Source organism: Pundamilia nyererei, unplaced genomic scaffold (assembly GCF_000239375.1).
Source record: "Pundamilia nyererei isolate P.nyererei 1_Seehausen unplaced genomic scaffold, PunNye1.0 scaffold00049, whole genome shotgun sequence".
Classification (NCBI taxonomy): Eukaryota; Metazoa; Chordata; class Actinopteri; order Cichliformes; family Cichlidae; genus Pundamilia; species Pundamilia nyererei.
In genome coordinates this window covers 483296-506180 of record NW_005187450.1, presented here as the reverse complement: position 1 = coordinate 506180, position 22885 = coordinate 483296, and the positions used below count along the sequence as shown (strand labels likewise).

At 42.0% G+C, this 22885-nt stretch overlaps 2 protein-coding genes across 5 annotated transcripts in view; both read right to left on the bottom strand.

Annotated features, from left to right (window-relative positions):
- The window catches only part of rerea (arginine-glutamic acid dipeptide (RE) repeats a), a 127782-nt gene extending 116586 nt beyond the window's left edge, over positions 1 to 11196 (bottom strand). For 2 of the 3 annotated variants that reach the window (XM_005732872.1, XM_005732873.1), the window contains exon 1: positions 10864 to 11196. The gene's annotated coding sequence lies outside the window, so the exon portion shown is untranslated. Of the gene's footprint in view, positions 1 to 2967; positions 2986 to 10863 lie in introns of those variants that run through there. The other variant, XM_005732874.2, reaches the window with a different exon arrangement.
- A 2946-nt stretch (positions 11197 to 14142) lies between these two features.
- eno1a (enolase 1a, (alpha)) lies at positions 14143 to 22678 on the bottom strand. 2 transcript variants are annotated; one of them, XM_005732870.1, is made up of 12 exons: positions 22581 to 22678; positions 20449 to 20543; positions 18029 to 18124; positions 17850 to 17908; positions 17057 to 17126; positions 16606 to 16739; positions 16237 to 16459; positions 15668 to 15865; positions 15100 to 15301; positions 14911 to 15019; positions 14752 to 14810; positions 14143 to 14660 (listed from the first exon to the last, which is right to left on the bottom strand). In XM_005732870.1, the coding sequence occupies exons 2-12, from the start codon at positions 20531 to 20533 to the stop codon at positions 14597 to 14599; spliced, it is 1299 nt and encodes a 432-aa protein (XP_005732927.1). In that variant the 5' UTR covers positions 20534 to 20543; positions 22581 to 22678; the 3' UTR covers positions 14143 to 14596. The 2 variants fall into 2 exon arrangements, with proteins under 2 accessions (XP_005732927.1, XP_005732926.1); XM_005732869.1 differs by lacking the exon at positions 17850 to 17908 and adding an exon at positions 17498 to 17556 and having other exon boundaries at positions 22581 to 22675.
- Between the last annotated feature and the right edge of the window lie 207 nt (positions 22679 to 22885).

Below are 22885 nucleotides of genomic sequence, written 5' to 3'. Positions count from 1 at the left end.
GTGTGTGTGTGTGTGTGTGTGTGTGTGTGTGTGTGTGTGTGTGATTTGCAGAGGAGTAAGGTGCTAAAGGTCAGCCTGCGGACTTGAAAGAAAAGGTCAAGCATTATTACAACATGACTAAATAAACAGGCTGTGCACAGCCCCCAGCCCAGCCGCTGTGAACACTCGAAGCCTCTACCTACAAGCCGTACTACCTGCCTGTTTGGCTGGTTGGGATTCAGCTTCATCTCTTGTCTTTATCCACATATCCCTCCAGCTCTACGACAGCTGACATGAGGACTGTCATATCCTGCCTAGATTCTTATCCCATGCTGGCTTTATTGCTCTTTTCCTCCTGAGTAACAAACACACATGCGCACACACACAGACACAGAGCAAACGAGAGAGGAGCGAGGGAAGCGGGGCTGCTGGAGCGTGCTTTAAAGCACATTAATATTAATTGCAGCACTAGCTGGAGTGATAACATAGACAAGATGCCCCTGCGAGGGAGCTGGGCGCAGTCAGTCCCTGCTTTTTGTTAGCAGCACTACTCATCTGTTGGCCGTGGTGAGACGGCAGGATGACGAGCATTTCGTCTTTGAATTGCTTGTTTTATATTAGAAGGGGTCTACCCTCAGCAGAGAGGGGAATTTGTGTTTGAGAGCGGTTACTGTGTGTGGGCGCGTGTGCGTGTATGTGTGTGCACAAGGCTAGCCGTGATTTTAAAAAAAAAGACTAGGGAAGATGAATTATTAGACTAGTGGCTACATCAACAGCAATAGAAATGTGCTTTAGAGGTAACAGAGAGTGCTTAAGCGATCTTGCTTTTATCTCCTGTGCTCTGCCTGGCTTGGCTGCATTTTATGTCCTCCACACACAACTCAGTATTCTGTGAGAAATGAGCTCTGCTAAAGGATGTAAATAATCTGCTGTTCTGCTTAGAAAACCTGCTTTTTCAGGACAGTGGAGGCAAAAAAAACAAAACAACAACAGCAGAAACAAAAAAACAAATCGAGTTGAAGCCTGGGTGTTGAAGCTCATCTCCACCTCTTGGCTTTTTTCTCCCCCTGTAGCAATAGCAGGCAGCTGCAGGCATCAACAGATGACAGCTATATCTCTATAGTCCTCCATTTTTACCTCACCCTCTCTTTTTTCCATTTCTGTCAATTGCTATTGAGAAACTGACGCCGTGTTTGGTGCCGCCTCACTGTAGTGGGTTTGGGGCTGTACGATTTTGTGCCTTTTTTTTTCCCCTTCTTCTTTCTCCCCCCCGATTTCCCCCCAGACTCATCAATGCCCCATTACCAAGTCAAATCAGGTGGTGCTGCAGATATTTGCCGAGTACCAAGGCTGCAAGCAGAGACACACAGACACACAGAGGATTCGTTTAGGAAGCCTGGGAGGTTTTCTAACGGTATGCTCTCCACAGGATCACAAAACAGGGTGAGGAGGTGAGCGGAGGAGAAATCACTGCTGGCTAAATGCTTGTGAGTGGTTTATGGCTCAGAGGGCAGAAAGGGAAACAGAGATGTGGTAATGCATCTCTCTGACACTCCTTTAAGCAGCCGACCAGACTGTAATCTCATGGGCCCTGTAGTAGTCGCACGTTATTGTTTCTCATTTCACATGTCACAAACAATTAAAACGCGCCTGTCGATTCCCGTGCCCCATGAGCTCCATTTACCCATGAAACAAAAAAAAGAAAAAACGAAAATACACGTTTGAAAAAAGGAGAAAAAAAAAAAACAGCCAGTATGATCTCTTTTCTTACATGTATCCACATTCCTAAGCTAAATTCCCAAAGATTGCCACGTATATCTCTCACTTTCATCGTCTTTATCTCCCTGCGACAGCAAATATAAAGTGAACGAGCCCCGTGTAATGTAAGCAGCTGCATTAGCGAGGCAGAGTGATAAAGTGAAAAGCAAAAAAAGGGGGGGAGGTAAAGACAATTCGTCCTTTTAGTTTCCTCTGCCTGTTGTCATCCTCTTTATAGCAGCAGCTACACAGGCAAGACAAAAAAAGAACTCTGGGGAAGAATCAGGCAGAAGAAAAGAGAGAAAGGGAAAAAAAGTAGCACTGTGTGTTTTATGTAGAGATTTTCACAAGCCTGTTGTTGATTAGAGGAAAAGGCTGAGTGCTAAATACAGAGGGAAACAGGGAGAAGAAAGGGAAGACTGCTGGTTCTCCAGGAAAGGGTCTCTGAGGGCTGTCAGAGGTGCCGGTGAATCTCTTCCCTGTGAGCAAGCCGCTGCACTTAGGAGAGAAATTTAAACTCCTACTGTTATGAGAATTTTTGGCTTTCATTACACCAAGGGCGCATGTCGATGCTCTCGTGGATGCATCAGAGTGCACACGCACGATGTGAAGCCAGATGCCAGCTTTCTCTACCGGAGTTTTTGCTGGCTTTGTGCCGAGCAGATCGTTTGCTTTGTGCCAAGAATAAAAAGGCAGAGACTGAAACTCTTTGACGGCGCTCTCCCCGTGCTCAATCGCAATCATGAAACATGTGCACGGGAAACAAAACCGTCCACCACTTTGACTAGGGATCCGTCCGACGGCGTGCGACCATCTCGCCCGTCAGTCGCGCTGTTTAAAATTAACCGGAGCAAATCGAGATGGAGCGCAGCTGACTGGACCCATCCAGTTGGAATTATTTGAGATGTGACAAGCACTTAATCAAGCTGTCATCTGCAGCGCCACACTAATGCATAAACGAAGAAACAAAGCAGGATTGCGAGGAGCTGGAATCGAGCTCGGCTATGCAAAGAACCACGCCAAATATCGTTTTCCTCATTTGAGGAAGTGGCGAAATGGAGAAAGGAAGAGAAACTGGCCTCCCAGTGAGCTGCTGTGCCCCAGCTCGACTAAGTGACAGTGAATCCTACAGTGAGTCGATTTGCTGCTTTTGAGTGCCTGAAAACTTGTCTGGCAGAGTGCTCACAGGGGAGAAAGACAGATGGGGAGAATGTAGGGACGGAGCCTCACCTGTAGCTGTCTTCTATTTGTCTGTTCATCCCTGGAGGCTTTTGGGCTGCTTTGGTACAACAAGGGAGGGTGGGGGTAGGGGGTAGGGACAAAGAAAGAGCTCTGAGGCCATCAACAGACAAAGCAAGAGACAAAAGGACAAGTTTACAGGTAAATAGTGAAGAGTAGCTGGCAGGAGGGCTGAGGAAAGCTCGGGTTTCAGACAATCGATGATCACTCACTCTTCCACAAAAACAAAGATGTTAATAACATGACATTCACCTCGAGGAGCATGTCTTGCTGCTGCTTTATACCAGAGTTACAGAGCAAAAAAAATTCAAAAAAATTCAAAAAAACGACAAAAAAACAACATTACTGAATACAGTAAATCACATGTGCAAAGCAAGCTTTGACCTGACTTTCAGCTCCCCAAAGCTGACACGACGCCGTTTGAGCACGTGCGGCTGATGACAGGAGTCATTTGCTACATCGCTGATTTGAAAAACAGGAGCACTTGAAGATGACACAGAAAGACAACTGTATTGTCATCTTAAAGAGGATCTATGAAATCAGTGGGACGAGATCAATGCCGCCTCTCCTTCGCTCTCACGGCACTTTACATAAGCAGCAATAACCATCACAGAGGCCGTCATCTAGCTCACCGATTTCCTGTGCAGGACTTCCAGAAACCTCCAGGCTACAAAAAGCGCCTCTCACTCCGAGCAATGGTCACATCCACAACTTCACAGACAAGGCAGGGAGGAGGAGGTAGAGAAGGAAAGGAGCTGAGGAGAGGGAAAAATACCACAGGCAAGATAGAGAGAGCTGGAAGGCAGGGAGAGAGTGAGGGGAAAAAAAGAAGAGAGGTTGGGGGAAACTAGCAGTGCATCTTCATTACAGTATAGCACAGAGCTCTGGCATCGACTAGCCAAGCAGTGTAGTAAGAGCTCCTCATCCTCTCAGTTAATTAGGATTTCTGCTGCTTCATTTTGGGGCGAGGGACAGGATGTTGGAGGCTTGATTACCTTTTATTTCCCAGCCTAACGGCTCGGCTGCCTCTGCCGCTTTATTAACAGGAGATCTTGCAGATTTACAGCTCCACAGCAAACATCAATTTCAATAATTACAAGAAAACTGTTAGAGGGGACACAATGAAACGAGAGTGTGTTTTTTTTCCCCCCTGCCTCCTCCCCACCTTCACCGCTCCAAAGCTCTTCCCCTCTTTCACGGGATCTAATTTCCATAGATGTGCCCTTTTCATGATTGCATGCCACAGACACGTTAAAACACACACAGATTTGCCTCAGTCACACTTGGCACTCTAAACGCTTTATAACCACTCCCTGGCCTGAAGGGCAAAGGAAATACTTCAACCTAAGCATTTGTGTAGCCATAAAACAAAAATGAGTGAAAGATGATCTGTTAGTGCTCAGCACAACCCCCGACCCCCCACCCCTGTGCAAAAAAACAAACAAATCTATCACATCACTGGATAAAACATATTTATGGTGTAAACTGGATAATACAAGGGATTACAAGTCTCCTTTTTAAAGCTATATCTTTACACACTGGCAACATGCCTAGATATTAGATTTCACCTTCTGACAAGGTGCAAGTGTGAGACTAAACTGAATGCCTCTCTCAAACAAAAGCTCCATCTAGGGAAAGCTATAATAGAAATCATTATTAAAAAGACATCGGATTCTGAACAGAAAAGCACAGATTTCATTTGAATAAAATCAATAATTGTGTACACTTGCAGTGCATTGCCTTCCTGTCTTCTCATCTTGCTTGCTAATGTTTCTTTCATGAGCCAGCCCACTGCTGGTGACATTATAGCTACAGCACTTCCACAAGTCCCCGATGGATCGGTGAAAATGGTTGGCGTAAAACACAATTAGTACGGTCCATATGGCTGCTAGTGGAGGAGGAGCCGGAGAGGTCCCATGTGGTTTTTATAGAGGCCTGCTCTTTTGTTACCCTAAAGATCAAACTGTTGTCATAATAATGGGGTCGTTTTAATTCTGTCGCTTGGTTTTTGTAAATCGGCACTTCGTCGACACATCCTTGCCCCGACTCAATGACTTTTGGCAAATAAATTGACCAACCTTGGCTCATAGCCTAATCGATAGCTCCTTCATCATGATTAATGGTTCATATTGGATAATGGGGGGAAATTTAATGTGAGGGGAGCGTTACTTCCTGATTTCAGCGCTCAGCCCTATTGATTGGTCATAACCCTCCTTTTTTGGCCAATGGAATGCGCTGATAAGAGCCGTGTGTTCGACCTATGTAAACTGAGCACAGAGAAAATGATTTACTGTGCTTTAGGCGCGTCTTATTCACTGATAGCTCTGTATGCCCAGCCTGACAAGCATTTTCTTGCCTGAGAAACGCAGACACCTTTTACTGAGTTGAAGCGAACAACAACAGCTTGAGGCAACAGATTTATTACAAATTGATCTATTAGATAGCACTGCTGTGCTTCGCTGTTTTCTCTCTCCCTCTCGCTCCCGCTCTCTCTGACAACCTTCCCCTGATGGTAGCTAGAGTGTATCAGAGTGGAAGTGCTACAGTGGCAAATCTAAACCCAATCCTCAGAACTCATTTTCTCTGTGCCGGCTGCTGGAACTGGGGTACAGAGACAAGATGTCCATCTTTAAACCCAGTCGATCCAGCTCAAAGTCCCAGTGTCTAAACTGAAGGCTCGGCAGGCTCAATAGGTGTTCCTAACCTGCAAGGGCAAGCAAGGACACAGTTTACCCGAGGCATCTTGTGTACAGGAGAGCGGAGAGCCACAATGTCACCCGGGTCGTTTCCTTATGGCAGTGTGAACCCTGAGATCACCGCTGACTTGCGTGACCGTCTCCATTAAAACATCACTCACAGGCTTTCCAGCCCTGCAAACTGTGCCTCGTGTGCAGCCTTAGCCGCAACATCAGTGCGATATCTGTGTTAGTCACAGAGGCAGAGCGGCACAGCCAGCACATTATAAAAAGATCTATGTGCAATTTGTCTCATCCACACTGTTGAAAATCAATGTCCTGCATACCCAGTGTTGTGCAGAAAAACACAGCATAACGAGCCATTACGGCCACTTTTAATTAATGACAAAAGCATGTTTGTCTGGACAGCAGACAGCTGTTATTGACACATCTCTCTATAAAACAATCAATTAAACCAACTGCATCACTTAGACTAGCTAATCAAAGTGGCTCCCTGATAAGTATCATGTAGTGGCCATTTACCATAATCAGTTTTTTGTCTGGTTTTATTTTTTTGCTTTATGCTTTCATATCATTTTATCAAAAGATACGTCATGCTGAATCTAAGCCTGAAGCAGATTTATTAATAACCAAGCTAATGAATCAAAACCCCGTACACACTTGTGTATATAATAATAGGTCCAACACATCTACAGAAACCTTAACCGTCACAAGCAGGAGGAAATTATGACATGCTCCGTTTTGCTTTAGGTTTAAACTGATAGAAACAGATAAAACTGGCGGGTTATGTAGGCCTAAATAAATGCTGTCAATACTAACAGCATATACTGATCGAGAAACCGCACAGGCTCCATTGTGCCCCCTTTGCTTTAATCACCCCCATCTTTCATCTGTGCTACAAAAGAAAAGAGGGCTATCGGCTCCCGGATGCAATAAATGTGCGTGTCGCTGGAAAAGGAGCGGGGAGTTGGGGGGGGGGGGTTCTGTCTAAGATGTTGAAATATTCTGGTTAGAGTGTATATGTCTATATAAACATCTTCAGGCAGGCGGCTGCAGGGGGTGTGCGCAGTAAAAAACACTGGTATGCATTGTTTGTGTTTCTGCACCACTAGCGCCATGCCGTGTCATTACATGAGGCAATCTCTTACCTAATCAGCACTGACACACACAGCAGCAAAGTACTCCTCCTCCTCATCATCATCATCACCCCCCCCCCTCTCCTTCTCCTCAGGGGCCAGCCAGCTGATCCTACACCATTTCATTTTCCTCCTTTACTGTGATGGCAAATGGCTGACTATTATTTTTTTTAACTTTCCTTTTTAATTCACACTTCTTTTTTTTTTGCATGAAGTGCTATTAATAGGTCATGCCAATAAAGTGACAAACTAGGCCTGTCCCTACATGTTGCGTTTTAAATGGTAATTAGTAAGGCGCGCACACGGGAAACCAGCAAATGCGTAAAACTCCCATATACTCCCAGATATTTGCGGTCGCTTCACAAGGCTCGCAAATGTTAGCTAAAGCCTCCTTTTCCAGTCGATTTCTACAAATTCCACTGTCCAACCACTTGTGCACATTAAGCACAAAGTGCACTGACAGTTGCTCGATGAAATATGTAGAAAAGTTTCTTTCATATCTTGAGATGCTTAGCAATAACACCAGACAAAATATATCTGATTAATTAAGATGTGAGTCAATGCAAACCCAGCCCAATAAGAAACACACAGCGTTTGTAAAGATGAAGTGAGACCAACTTCGCCACGGCTGAGCTTGTGCAGAAAGCAGATTTGATCACATCAAATACCACCAGCAGTATGTAGCAAGACAGCTCACGATTGTTAACACGAGCAACGCTTGCTGATACCATCTCCTTGGCACAATTGTGGAGCTGCAGAGGCCTGAATCAAACAAAGATGAGATATGATGCGGCGTGCTTGGATCTCCTCTTATGAGAGGTGAAGGGAAGCTGTCAGGGAACACAAAACAACATCCTGCATCTTGCCTCCTCTGACTTGCTGGCAGAAGCCAGGAGGAGGAAGAAGAACAAGAGGAGGAGGAGGAAAGGGGAGTGTGCTTGCCTCATTTCTGCCAGTGTGCCCTGTGCGTGTCAGTCCAATATCTTAAAACAACACATGCAAGGCTTTGCTACAGCCAATTACCCAGCTCTTGGCACGGGAACTGAAAAACATCTTCGGAGAACAATAAAGAGAGCTTGGCTTGTTGCGCGTGCTGTCAGTAAGTGCTGACAGATTGTTATTTTTAATGAATATACAGCACTTGAATGGCCCATCAAGCGGTCTTTGAGCGAACATTGCTCCTTTGTTCAGAGCATTAATTTTCTATGTAACAACCAGATATCTTGCAAAGAAACTGATATCAAGCACTGTAAAAGTAAAAAGCTAAATCAGTTTATCCACTTGCCTTCTTTGTCCACTGCATCCTCTTAATGCTGCTTCAAGTGTGCACAGTCATTAGAATATAAATACAAGGCAATGCACTCGCTTGATTACAAATGTCATGTAGATGCTTGATTACACATCATTTCCTGTGCCGGCTCTTTAAAAGAAGACATTTCGCTGCTTACCAACCTCTCTCGCCAGCATAATCAAATACTGTATATGAAACCCTTGAGCAGAACGGCCTCGAACAAAACAATAAATCAGCCTAATCACCCCTCTTTGAAACACAACCCCAACCTTTCTGAATGTGAAATACACGATAGCCACATATGGACGACAGCTTCAAATGGCGTCAAGCACGGCAGAAACAAACCTCCAGCACTGACAATAAAGTGGCTGTGAGACAAGACTTGGAGAATCCTCCTTTATGGGGATTCACGAAGATACGACAAACTAGAGGACAACAGCGAGATGCCGTTTGAGCACGGCATGTAAACACTGAATTGCAGCGCATGTGTATTGAAAGATCATCCAACAAAAGAGGCGTCAGAGCACAGTGAAATGGGCTTTTCCTCAGCATTGCCTGGCCTTTGCCACACATTATTTGCAGGAAGCTGCCATTACTCAAACGCGTATTAGTCATTAAAGGAAAATAGCAGGGTTATTACACTTCTCTTATCATTACTCTGCTGGCACTGCTGCTGCTGCTACTACAGCCACACAGCTAGATTAACATTCGATGGACGGGGTGTGTCATTGGATAGGTGACTCCAAGTAATTTTACCCACTGCTGCTCCTGAGATCCCACTCAAATTGAAACACTATAAAACACCCTGACCACTTAGCAGCTCTGCGAGTAACATGACAGAAAGAATCAAAAAAGGAACAGCACAAATCTTCTGCCTTCTGCTACTCTGAATTGTTCTCTTGGCCGGACCTAAAACATATTGTTTTAGAAAAACCATAAACCAAACATTAAGGTGCTTTTCAGCCAAAGCGGCGCTGAAGTAGTAATCAACATATAGCCTCTAATGGCAGACCTCTGTACCCTAGCCTAGCAAGTTTACAGGCTAAGTGGTAGTTAAAGAAAATCACAAACCACTAAGCTACTGGCAGCAGGAAAAGCCAACAAAACATCAGATGGGAATATGCAAGATGTAAGGATTAGCAAAATCCCATTTTTTCCCCCTTTTTTCCTAAAGACATGACCAACAATAATCTTCAGTCTTTAAGTAATGCTCTATAGACACAAATCATTTCTGGCAACATAGCTGTATCTGAGATTGCTTTATTGCTAAATTCTCTGTTTATAACAAACACACAAAGTTTGTCTGACCTCTATGTTCAGTGTCACGTCACTATCAGGAGACTTGAACAAGCTGCAATGACTGGATAGATGTGGTGGCAGCAAAGTAACAAAACCTATCCAGACCAAGCTTTGTAAAACCATTAAACTTAACGTGGTGCTGGGTGTGTTTTACAGTGCATCGCTATCAGGATATCAGATCATTTATTGATGATTTCCCTATGCCCAGCCTAACACTGTGCCACTCTGACAAGTGAGGAAACGCAGGTTTTGTCCTTAAATTCATTTAGACTCTTTCAGTGGACTGAAAATAGCGTAGCATTTACAGAGCAAACGAAATTTTCACACTCCTTTGATCATTTACTATAGTGCGCTCTCTTCGTGCATTGTGAAGCCCTCAATTGTTCAGGGCTGTGTAGTCAGTGAGGTAAAAGAGTCAAGTATGAGTCACAAGCACTCAATAAAAATAAAAACACACTTTCCTGCTGGTTCTTCTCTTTTAAAGTTAGAGGTAGTAAAATGTGCATGGACTGCATAATATTTGGACACTCTTGCCTTTCAAGGAGGAATTGTGCAACATATTTGTGGCCAAACACTACTCGTTTGTTTACTATTTTCAAACTTGCAATTGCAAACTTTGGCTTAACGCTGCAAAAGACAAAATGCCCCCTGATAAAAAACAAAAAGTATGACCTCTCCAAACACCAAGAAACCTTCACCTGATGTAGTCTCTTAAATGCTTTCAACTTTCTCAGGAGAAAGTGAAGTCTTAAACCCACTTCTGGCTGTTGTATTTGTTGACAAATATCTTCAGTGTAGATTACATCTTTCATTTTCTCACAGCAGCACGAATGTGCTCTCATCCGGTGTTTAAAACCAGGCCAGACCACACTCCTAAATAACCACGAACTGCGATCTAGATAACAACAATTGAGCACAAGTCAAAACACACAAAAGACAGCTAGTTAGCTTCGCTGGCTAACGTTTCCAAGGGCTAGTGACAATAGCTGAATGGCTAAGACTATTCCCTGGAAAAGACATAGCACACTGGGTATTTCAAAACAGGGAAAAGCAAGCTATGGGGTACTGCGATGTTATCTGTGCTGTCATACCACAAAGTGTTTAATAAATTAAAGTCGTGTTGTGTGTACTGGACGGGCTCTGTAATAACCGGTGCCAACGAGCTGTTTGTATCCAGACATTACTCTGCTCCTAGCTGGCATTCCCAATCAGTGCTAGTCACTGGCGCTAGCCGCTAATGTTAGTTCATAGTAACCAGCAACACCAACAGCAAGGGGCAACCAAGTCTATCAGCTAACTAGCTAGCTAATGCTAATAAGCAAATTAGCCAAATAGCTACCAAGCGATGATGTACGTTAACAGTCCAACGTTTACATACTCTTCCGTTAATTTGTGTCATTTCTCCCTCGTTTGCTGATGAACATCAAATGCAAAAAGACTGCTGATTGCAGCTCACAGCACTTACCTTAAAGAGCTTGATCTACAACATCTGTGATTTGTTTGATGAGAGACTGCAACAACAAACAATAGCAGCAGCAGCAGCAACAGCAGCAGGGGCAATTAGCCAACGTTAGTTAGCCAAGTGTCGCCACTACAGAGAGTAGTACAACAGCTGCAGTGCCACCTGTATATCGTTTGTTATATAGCTATAACCGAGAGAACCACGTTTGGTATAACGCTGTCATAAATGATGGACTTCAGAATAAAGAGAGTAATCGTTGCCGGGATGCTCAGACTAGTGTATGTGAGAGGCACTCAGCATGACAGCATCCTTCTTCATCTTGGGGTGAGAACAGTTGGGGGGTTCTCAAAGTTCAACCGGTAAAATATCGTCACCCACTGGCCAAAACTGGAAACATCCAGCGACACTGGGAGTCCTCTGGATGTCTATTCTGTAGCAACACTTGGTCCATCTTCATCCTTTAGCTCAGAAAATTAGGATAGAATTCAAATGGGGACAAATTAATTTACGGTTAAATAATTTAAGTGTTACATTATAAAGCATATTGTAAATAAAGACAAAAATGGAAGACTACAATTTGGCAGTTACTATATCAGTACAAAATGCTGACAGACCATTTATTTGCACATACTTTTTGCTTGAACTGATAAACAGCTTGATACTATGCTGCATAAGAATAAAATATAATATATATAATAATGACTTTTTTGTGTATTGTATAGATATAAACCTAGTGTAAATACACAAAATAAAATAAAATAGAATAGAAAATAGAATACAATGTTTGTCTGTCACTGTTATAGTGTTTTTAAACATCTCACTTAAGCAACAATAGTAAGGTTTCGCAATAGAATAGAATAGTACAGAATGGTCTGGATACTGGAAAATACTCTACTTTTATGTTTCGTTATTGCCAGTGAAATTGTGAAACAATAAGAAAGTATACAAAGTAGCTATATACTTTTATAGAACGGTTACATTAGATTCTGTTTTTATTCATGAAGGGAAAATGTAGAATAATAACAAAATTCAATAGCAGCAATATGGAAAAAACTATAAAACTGCTTAAGAATAGAATAGAACAGAATAAAAAGATTACTATTTTGTTGTTACAAAGGAAATTGTGAAAGAAATAAAAAAGTAACTGGAGATATTCATAGAATAGCATCAGTAGAAGACGTTCTTATTACAATTATAGAATAGAATAGAATAGAATAGCTCTTTAGACACTTTAATCATAACAGAGTAACTATATACATTTATAGAATAGGAGAAATTTTTACTAGAATTGTTTTATTATTATTAGAGTAGAGTACAGTAGAATATTAACAGTGAAACTGTGGATTACAATACAAGAGGACAAAATAGAATAGAATACCTCTTTCAACACTTAAATATACAGAAAGAGCTGTGGAATAATAACAGAGTAAATATTTGTAGTTATTGAATAGCTGCACTATAAGAAGTTTTTATTATAATAATTTTTTAGCATAGAATAGAATAGAATATTATACTGCTGCTGACACTTTAATAAGCAGTAGAGGCTATGATACAGAGGAGAGTAGAGTAGAACACATCTTGTAATAATTGAATTTAGGGTAAGAACTATGGAATACAACAGAATAGAATATCTCGTTAGACCCTATAACATACAGTAAGGACTTTAGAATAATAGCAGATTAACTATATGCATTTATAGAAAAGCTGCACTAGGATATATATATTTTTTGTCATTATGTTTTAGATTGGACTAGACTAGACTAGACTAGACTAGAATAGAATAGAAAATGTGATCATATGCAACACTAATTCTAGAGTACATTAAAGGTAAAAAAAAAAAAAAAAGAGAGAGATATAACTCTTCAAGTGAGATGATCACAAAATTAACACAGTTTAATCCCATATAATTGCCTCCACTGGGCTGCTGTCCACTCCACACCTGCACATTATGCATTTGGAGAACTGGAATTATTTATTTAGTTTCGTTTAATTCATGTCGGGTAGAGTTAACAGTTATGCGTCCTGTGCATTTAATGCTCATTAGTTTTACTGTTAAGTTCAGCAACATCTGAAGCCACAAGTTTGTTTATTTTTTCTTAGAACAAATATGAGTTTTGCTTTTAGAATATAAAACAGTTTTTTCTTTCCTAAATAAATGTGGTGCTACAAAACTTTAATTTATTAGGGGTTATTGTCGTTTGAATGAAAATTACTAAGTTGATTTATTTTGAAATTGGAATTAACATGGAGCCATTTTGTTTAATTGGCTTAACACTGTTTAATTTTTCAACTTTTCATGTGCTCACGTTTGAATTTAATTGAGTGCCAAGACTCTACCTTTTGGGATCTATTCAGCAGTTATAATATGTATATTATATAAACATATCCGAAACATGCTCAGAAGTTTTGAGGAAGTCCAACAAAACCAACTTTCAGAATTTATTTATGATGAAGCGACAACATTTAGGTGTCCCTCAGAACCTCGCTTTCCCTCTTTACCCACACCAGCTCCTATTTTAAAAAAGTATAGTCAGAAAGGTGCACCATTTCATCTGAACACTAGAGGGAGCAGGTCTAAAGGAAAATATTGGGTATAATTCACGCTGTAATATCGCTTTACAGTCTCCCACATTTACTTTCTTAGAGGATTAACTTTGTGTGAAAAACATTTATTTAAGGTTAAGTGTGAGAATGATTAAACTTACGCAATTCTTGCCAAGTGGTTCAGCTGACAGAGTCTGCAATGTGTGACAGGTAGCGTCTTTGTATCAGTGATTTGTAATACATCTCCTTGGTGACACCTAAACAATGGAAGCAGGTTCAGAAAGGGCTCACACAAAGTAAATTGGTGTGGCACAAACCCAGCTGGCAATCCCCTGCGGTACCATACCCCTGGTGAAAAGAGTCTCATTTATCTTGGCAAGGCTCAGTAGAGAAAGAGGCTGCTTCGAGCTTCTGGATTCTTTTACCCAGGAGCCAACAAATGGCGCCCCACAGCTCTGGGCTCATATTTCGCCTTCTTGGTGGCTTTCAGATTACGCCACATAGGTAGGAGCAGTTATGGAGCAGAAGCCGTTTACTGTAGATGCTCTGACTTTCTTTGAAGGAAAGTTATGAATTATTAATGAACTGTTACTGTGTCTCTTATTGTTGGTTCCTGTAAGCAAAAAGTGGCAACAATTTCACAACTGTTTCAGGGAGTTTTCTTGCCATTGTGCATTTAGTGTGTGTTAATAATTTCATAATAAAGCATTTAAGTGAAACAAAATTAAAACTTCAGAATAACTTTTCAAACTATATTATTTATTACACGTTTCTGCAGACTTGTACATCAACACAAGACCTCGTCAGATGCGACACATTGCACATACAACAGTCTTACCAATGCTTAGAGCAGAGCCTCACTAATGTTACAGTAGCTCATTTACTCAGTAGAGGACCTAATTCACTACAACTCACGAAAAGCTGAACAAAAATCTCTCACACAGTTACACAGACAAAAACACAAGGACCAACACTATTCAGGAACTAAAGCAGAGATTGAAGATGAGCTGAACTGTGACTTCACTGGGACGGGCTGTCCCCTCCCTACGCCACAGACTTAGACCTTAGATGTCAGTGGTGTTTCTCTCTATCTTCTCTTTAACAGGGTAGACAACCTAGTGTGGCGTATACTGTATGTGTGAGGATTATATATGAGCAATGAACACACAGAGGCCCAAGGAGGAAGACCAGCTCAGATGGGGTGTCTGAAGTTCTGGCCAGCAAAACGGGCCTTGTCGCCAAGCTCCTCTTCAATCCTAAAAGACAGTGATCATGGTTGGTTAAAGTGGACTTCCATGTAATTGTAAAACAACAACGGTAATGTGCATGTTTTTAGAAGGGACTCACCTGAGGAGCTGGTTGTACTTGGCCAAACGCTCAGATCGGCAAGGTGCACCCGTCTTGATCTGGGAAGGAATAAAGACACATAAGAGCAAGTCTGTAACATGCAAGCAACTACCTGACTAAGTGTAAAGTCAGCTTTGAAACAACAAGATATAGTTTTACCTGTCCAGTGCAGAGACCAACCACAAGGTCAGCGATGAAGGTGTCCTCTGTCTCTCCAGAACGGTGGCTGACCATCACACCCCAGCCATTGCTCTGGGCCATCTTGCAGCTAAAAGAGAAGACCCAATAAGCCAGCTAATACTTTTATGTAAATGAGTGGGATTGTGTTGCAGTGCTGTGGACACTCACGCCTGCAGAGACTCTGTGACGGAGCCGATCTGGTTGACTTTAAGCAGCAGGCAGTTGCAGGCTTTGTCAGACACAGCCTTGGAGATGCGTTTGGGGTTGGTAACGGTGAGATCGTCACCCACAACCTGGATGCTGGTACTGGCTGTGAATTTGGTCCATGCCTCCCAGTCATCCTGGTCAAAAGGGTCCTCAATGGACACCACTGTTAGGATAGGAATTAATGATTCAGTCAATAAAAGGCTAATCTGACGGGGGTTTTTTAAATACAGAAACCTAAAACCTTAAATTGGTTATTCTCTTTGTTGGCCACTTGGTGGCAGCAGAAACAAGTTTGTAACTGCTCCGCTTTTGACGACAGTGTACAATGCATTTTGCAGATGCATGGCATGTATGATTCTCTGCATAGACATGCAGAGCATATCTATACATCATTCATGTGCAACAACTATGGATAGAGTTGCAACAGGGCATTATGATCTGATGAGGATTCAAATGTCATGGAGCAGTACTCACTGAATAAAACAAAACAAAACAAACAACGACAAAAAAGTATCTACTTAAAACTCACCGGGGTAATCTTTGACGAAGCTCCTGTATAGGTCAGCCAGCTTGTCGGAGGAGATGTAGCGGTTAGGGTCATCGGGAGACTTGAAGTCCAGATCATACTTGCCGCCCTTGTAGAACTCAGAAGCAGCTACATCCATGCCAATGACAATCTTATCGGAGTAGCCGGCCTTAGCGATGGCATGTTTCAGCAGCTCCAGAGCTGATAAAACAACATACAATAAAAGGGTGACTGCATTTGTCGACAATTAAATCAAAGTTATCATTCTGAAAAATGAGTCACCACTGAAAGCTCTGCACAACTAGGACAGCTGCCATATCAGCACATTGACCTGACACTGGAGGCTCATGCTAGCAGTACTGAGTTGAGACCTTAATTTAGAAACCGTATGTCAACTTCAGCAGTGACATAAGTGGAGATACTTTCCTGGAAGCTCTAAGAATTCAATGCTTTCAAGACACACCCTTTAGGAATATTCAAGGTGTACAGTAACAACTTCTGACTCTAAATGTTTGCAAAGATAACCATTTACTCTGTGTGAAATAACTGTTATAGCTGATTACTTCTCTAACCTTCTTTGTTCTCAAGGATGTTGGGGGCGAAGCCACCCTCATCTCCTACATTGGTGGCATCCTTTCCGTACTTCTCCTTGATGACATTCTTGAGGTTGTGGTAGACCTCAGCACCAATACGCATGGCCTCCTTGAAGCTGCTAGCACCAACGGGCAGGATCATGAACTCCTGCATAGCCAGCTTGTTGCCTGCATGGGAGCCACCATTGATGACATTGAAAGCCTGAAAGGAAGCAGAGAGGACCAGCTTTTAGCCTAATGCAATCATGGATGAATACAATGACCCTTTGAATTAGATATTAATGGTCTATGAGGCCTATTGATCAATAAAGTGTAAAAGGCCTTGGATAATTGTGCTATGACGCTCACAGGAACTGGGAGAATGACTTCAGGATTGCCAGCCAGGTCAGCAATGTGGCGGTAGAGGGGAACGCCCTTCTCTGCAGCACCAGCCTTGCACACAGCCAGGGAGACGCCCAGGATGGCATTAGCACCAAACTTAGCTGCAGGATAGTAAACACAAATAATTCACAATATAATATATACTGTCAAGACATAGCTTGTGATGTTCTCCATTGTTTGTGGAGAGCATTTTTGGATTTTTGAGGTTTAGACACTGTTTAATTAAAATCTCCAAACACTATATATGCAATTCCATGCTGAAAACTTTCAGGAGGTTACAAACAAATAGCCATCACTGGAGCAGAAATACTGTTTAAATGGTCCTATGCACTGCCCAATATTTACCAAAAATATCTTTAAATATTTTTATTTATACATGTGTCCTCACAAAATATTGTAAAGTACACTGGTATCTTACACTTGTTTTCAGTGCCATCCATGTCCAGCATCAGCTTGTCGATCTTCTCCTGCTCCAGAACGTTCACATCCTGGATTAAACACAACATGACAGGTTTAGTTGGACTGGGTGGGGAAAGAGGCTGAACTTAAACTGGTTTATTTCTAAATCAATAGTTCATTAGATCACACTACAAAGATGTTAGAGTAATCAAACCATGTCAGTTATTTTACTGTAGTTCTGCTAGTATAGACGGGTTTATAGATGCTTTGGGTATATCATGAGGTTAATGTAGAATTCAGTCACAACAAACTGTTCAGTGCATACAGTTATGCATTTCCCAGTTACTGCTACCAATAACACACTTTTGTGTTTTCATTTACTGCTGCATTTCTAACTTCTTAACACAATTCATTTGACACTAGAACACAGTTATATTAGTCAAACAATAAATGGTCCTACCTTGCTAACCAGTGCAGGTGCAATAGTTTTATTGATATGGTCAACTGCTTTTGAGACACCTGCAAGGAACAAGCAGACCATGACTGACTCAGACAGAAGAAGACCATGCAGAGTAGGCGAGACAGATGACCACAGAGCATCCAATTGTATGAGACAGTGTGTGAGCAATTAGTGGTAAAATGTAATTTACCCAGTGATTATTTTGCTCTTTTATTTTTTTCCCTTTATTCTTAGATCTGTGATCATCTGCTTGTGCCCGACGAGGTTAGTTTCCAAAAGCCAAACTCATTTTTCATGCTGCTGTGCACGGCAATATGTAAAGAGTCACTCCGTTACTCCACACTTTATTTACCTGGTTACATAATGCAGGGGCCAAAAAATCATTTATATATTTAACTGCTCTTTTGACTCCTAACAGGAGGGAGAGAGATGTAGGAATCAGAAATGAAGTAGTAAAAGATGAGGAGCGAGAGAGCAGAATGTAAAGTGGAAATGGCACAAAAGATTGTAAAATAAATAGAGATGTCTTACCTTTGCCCATGTAGCGTGTTTTATCATTGTCACGGAGCTCCAGAGCCTCATAGATGCCTGTGGAGGCACCGCTGGGAACTGCAGCCCTGAAGAGACCTTGGAGACACAGAGGACATTTCACATTTGTTACTTTTAAGTGCTATTTCACGTCACAGATATTCAACAAAAGATTGCCTGGACTTTGACATATGTTGAAATCTGATTTCACCATTATACCATACTTCCTGACTTTGGGTTTGTGCTTTCTACATGCTGTCTTCACAAAGAGGAACATGTTTGTTAGGACAACAAGTGCAGAGGAGGGGCTACTTGGTACACAAGGGACAGCAGTGAGTATCAGCTAAAGGCGTCTCCTGCTCCAAAATGAAATAAACCATGTTGGGAGGAAGTTGTAACGGCTGTGCTGCAAAATCTGTGATGTAACAGGCAAAGCCAGATGGCCAACTGAGCATGTGCAGTGCATCTGTGGGATGATAGCAAGCCACACCCATATATAAGAGGATAGCCATTTCAGATTCACCCAAGTGATTGGAAATTGGAGCAGAGCAAAAAAAATCTATTCAGCTTGCTCAGTGAAGCGGCAATGATGGTGTGAGTCTGAGGGGATTTAGGGCTTAGCACAAGAGGACACAGCCACTGTCAAGGCAGTGAGTTCAAGCTTAACGAATCATCTGCATCAAGACATCACCTGGATGCTTTTGGGGAATGCTGCCAAATATCCAGGTCACATTATTAACAGCTTTCTGGCTGTTAATAAAAAGGAGAGCCGTAGAGAAAAGCAATGAATCAGCAAATCTTCAAGTACCTACAGTAAAAGTGAATTCCTTTTTTTTTGTGCCAACAGCCCATCACACAGATGGCATGATGGGCAACAAGCATAGTGGGTTATCTAATATGACTGTGAAGCTGGTTACATAACAGTGCAAAAACACATCTCGGTTACTATGACCGACATACTCTGGGTGCAGCACGCTCGCTTTGGTCTGTGCAGTTAATGATGTCAAAACAAGTCTGGTGGACTTAAAAGGGCCCAAGAAGAATAAGGGTGCTATTTACAGTAAACTGGAGCACGTAGCAACCATCCAAAACTAATGAAGAGACAGAAGGGCAGCAGAAGAGGGCAGACAATCTATTCAAACCAGTGCATTCAAGGCAGCGTAGCCGGCTTCACACATTTCCGTGTCAATGACCATTCAGGTTGCTTCGTTAAAATTCTCAGGACATTTCACTGGGTTGAGCTGTTCCTTTATTTGAGCTCTTATAACAGAATAGCTTGCCAAAAAAAACTTCAAACCCTTGCCAGGCCCTTTAGTTAGTTAAAATAAAATTGATCTCAACCTCCGGCATACGTGTGGAACAGTGCAGCGTTTGGATGCTTTATGGTCAACAGCTTCATTATCTTAACTGGTATACAATAAGGAGACGGACGTGAATTGTAGATTTAATTTCCCTGACACCTGTACTTTACATAAAATGAAGATTCAACTCAACTCGCTGGTTTGCCAGAAGCACCTACTGTATGAGCTACAACTGCTTCCAAACAGGAACCATTACAGTAACAGAGCGCTGCAGAGGCAGTGTGACATTACAGGAGCTATTTTCACACATCCATCATCTGATCTGATCCAGCGAGGGCCACTCTGAAGACGGCAACAGTGTAGGTTACCAAGTTGCTGGTCTGACTGCCTAAATACACACGTTAGCAGACAATAATTTCATGTGCAGGTTATACACGATTTCAATTTACCTGTTAAACACATGCATTTGAAAGTGGGTTTATGAGTCCCCCTTTTACGTCACCAGACTTCCTGAAAGGATTACTCATAAAATGTGGTCTATCAAGAGGCTACAAAGCCGGCCTAGACTGTGAGGCCCCCTCCACCATGCTTTAAAGCTGGAATAAAGATTTTGTATTGGGTGTTCATCGTTCTTTAACTCCTAACGTGATATTTTTGCCCAAAAGTTCAACTGCTGTCTTATGTGCCAACAGAACATTGTGCCAGAAGGGTTGTGAAACATGTAGGTATGCTTTTGCAATCGTCAGATGTGGTTTTTAGCAGGTTGTAGAGATTTTGTACACCTTTATTCATAAGGTGGGGGCACCACTACAAGCCCCACTCAGTCTCCTTTCCTTACTTGGAACAGTTGTTAGGAAAACGTTTTGCTTACTTTTTCCAGCATAGCCTATGAGTCAGTACTCGTACTATAATATAGACATGACAAGTGCAGCTGTTTGCATGTGGTTCACAGCCAAAGGCTTCACAATGTCTTGCAGATGCACTTTAGGTTGTGAGCCGTGCCACCACTGACTAGAAGATCAGGTTTTACAAGCTGCAAGGTATAAAAGAACCTTTCTCTTCTTAAGCCTTTAATTCATATAAAACGAGTCCAAGAAAGCATGTAGTTTATCCATACAGTACCTTTCTTAGTGTAAAGATCAACTTCCACAGTGGGGTTGCCACGGGAGTCAAAAATCTCACGAGCGTGGATCTTCAGGATAGACATGATTCTGGATCTGCAGAAGAAACAAATGTAAGAGGGATTAGTGTAGGACTCCTTCACAGGCCAAGCAGACGGGCCCCTTTAGAGCTTCTACTTACGAATTAAAGCGTTGAGTAGAGAGGTGGCAATAAACTTGGGATACACGGCGACACACTCACAATAACAAGTAAATAATCTGAAGATGGATTTCAGAGAAAACAGCAATAAATCTTCTCGATGGTTCTCTAATTAAGTATATGGCTGTGCAGACCACCTAAACTGATGTGTACTGGCTGCGAGGGCAGAGGTAATAGCAGATAGGCGTGGCTACTGCAGTGAGGAAAATCTGTATGGGTTCCTTTAGTTTACTTATTACATCAGACTATAAAACAGCATTGCAAAATGTTTGCAAAAAAAAAAAAAATCCCTGTACGTGACAATAAGAGAGTGACCTAGCAGAAAACCTATTTGACTTCTTTTTGTTTCTTTTGTTTTCACTGCAATGATATTACAGGCACGAGATGTGGTCTAATCTCATGGAGCCTTTCATTATCTCGTGAAATTTCAGGAGCAGAGGTCAGAGAAGGTTTTAAGAGAGACTGTTTGCCCATGATGCCTGCAGCACTATTGATTTACATTGGTTTTATCCAACGTGCCCCAATTCCAATTATTGCCTTGCACATCTGCACATACTGAGTGCCTGAATGAACTCCCGAGTTCAGCCTGGAAAGCTGTGTCAGAGTGCAGAAACAATGGAAAATCCTCTGTCCCCAGAGATCTGTGTGGAAATTTACCAGAGGTGACAGTGATGAAGCACAATTGCATGCGCCTACAAAAAATCTTTAGGTACATAAAATCATTTATATAACTTCTGGGGACCTTTTGACTAACCAAATTAAAGATTTATGCCATTTTAAATAGGCATGTCGCTGGTAAGATTTCCTGTGTTTTACCAGCATGTTAGTTTTTTTTCTTCTTCAAAGGTTAATATTTCTCGAGTTACACAAAATGCTATCAACTGGATAATCCATCAATTATCATCCATCCTCATGCAGGCTAAATACCCTTTGGGTTCTTGACAGCTAGTCATATAGAAAGTATATTTGATATGACTTTATACATTTTAGCCTTTTTGGGGCAAATAACTAATCATCATATTTGTAGCTACCACAAATTCTGCAATATGATAAGCAGGTTCTGTCGCGTGAGTAGCTAATATTTGTTAATCTTGCTGTTTTTGGTGCACGGTCATTGCAAACTCCGGGAGCGAACATGTAAGCTGAGAGTATAATGGCACCTGGAGACAAATGAATAATTAAGGATTGAAACTTGATGTGTGTTGCAAGCCTCCTACATATACACTAGTCTGAAACCTGAAAAAAAACTTTTAAAGCTGTATCAGTAATCTTATAACCTACCGAGTGAGTGATTCATAAAAATACTACGAGGCTACAGAAATGACTCAAATTGACTTGAAGGGGAAAAATGAGACATTAAAGGTCGTGTAATCCTGCTACACACGGTAATTTTCCTTTACTCGGTGGACACACCTCCAGTCTGCTGCAAGCAACTGGTAGCTTACCCACAGCCTCAGCCAGCGTAGAATGCTTGAAGTGGCGCACGTTTGAGGTTATCAGGCAAAAACAGCCCTAAAAGTGATTCTTTAATAACAAACAGCAAACACAGGCTGCAGGAAGCAGGGCTTGCAACATGACGCCCTGTTCCTCCACACACTGCAGCTCTAAATGGACAGACATCTCGCCAGCTGACGGCAGTGGTTTAAAAATAGACAGTGGGCTACAAACTGCTCCAGCCTGTGAGCCACCGACCCATCAATGGGGTTTAATGAGTGGGCGTATAAATGAGAAATAAGCGCCCGAAGTGTAAGCTAACACAAGGACAAGACTTCGAGGATATCAAGGATGAAGAGCACTCTTTAGACTATGATATGAAAACTAAAAAACTTTATATTAATAAACGCTGTCATTAGAATAGGCCCTTTAAATCACGAACATCATCATAATGACTTAAAAGTATGAATAAAAAGCCAAAAGAGATTGAAATGAGTTACCTTTCCGGCCTAACTGTGTGCAAGGACGAAGCTGTCTCTCTCTCTGGTGCGGGCAGGCAGAGAAGGCGCTCGTGACGCTTCGGGTTGGATGATAAGCGAATGGAATCAGGAAGAAACTGAGAAACGGCGCAACGCCATTGGCTGGAGCTCACTCACGAGTGCAGACGGTTGCGAGAGGCGACGCACGTTCACCACCGTCAGGAGGCAGACCTTGAAAATGAAGAGGATGCGGATTTGTTTTAAAACCTCAGCATCACCTTAATAAAATCAGCATGTAGACAGTCAACGATAAAGTGTGCGTTTCT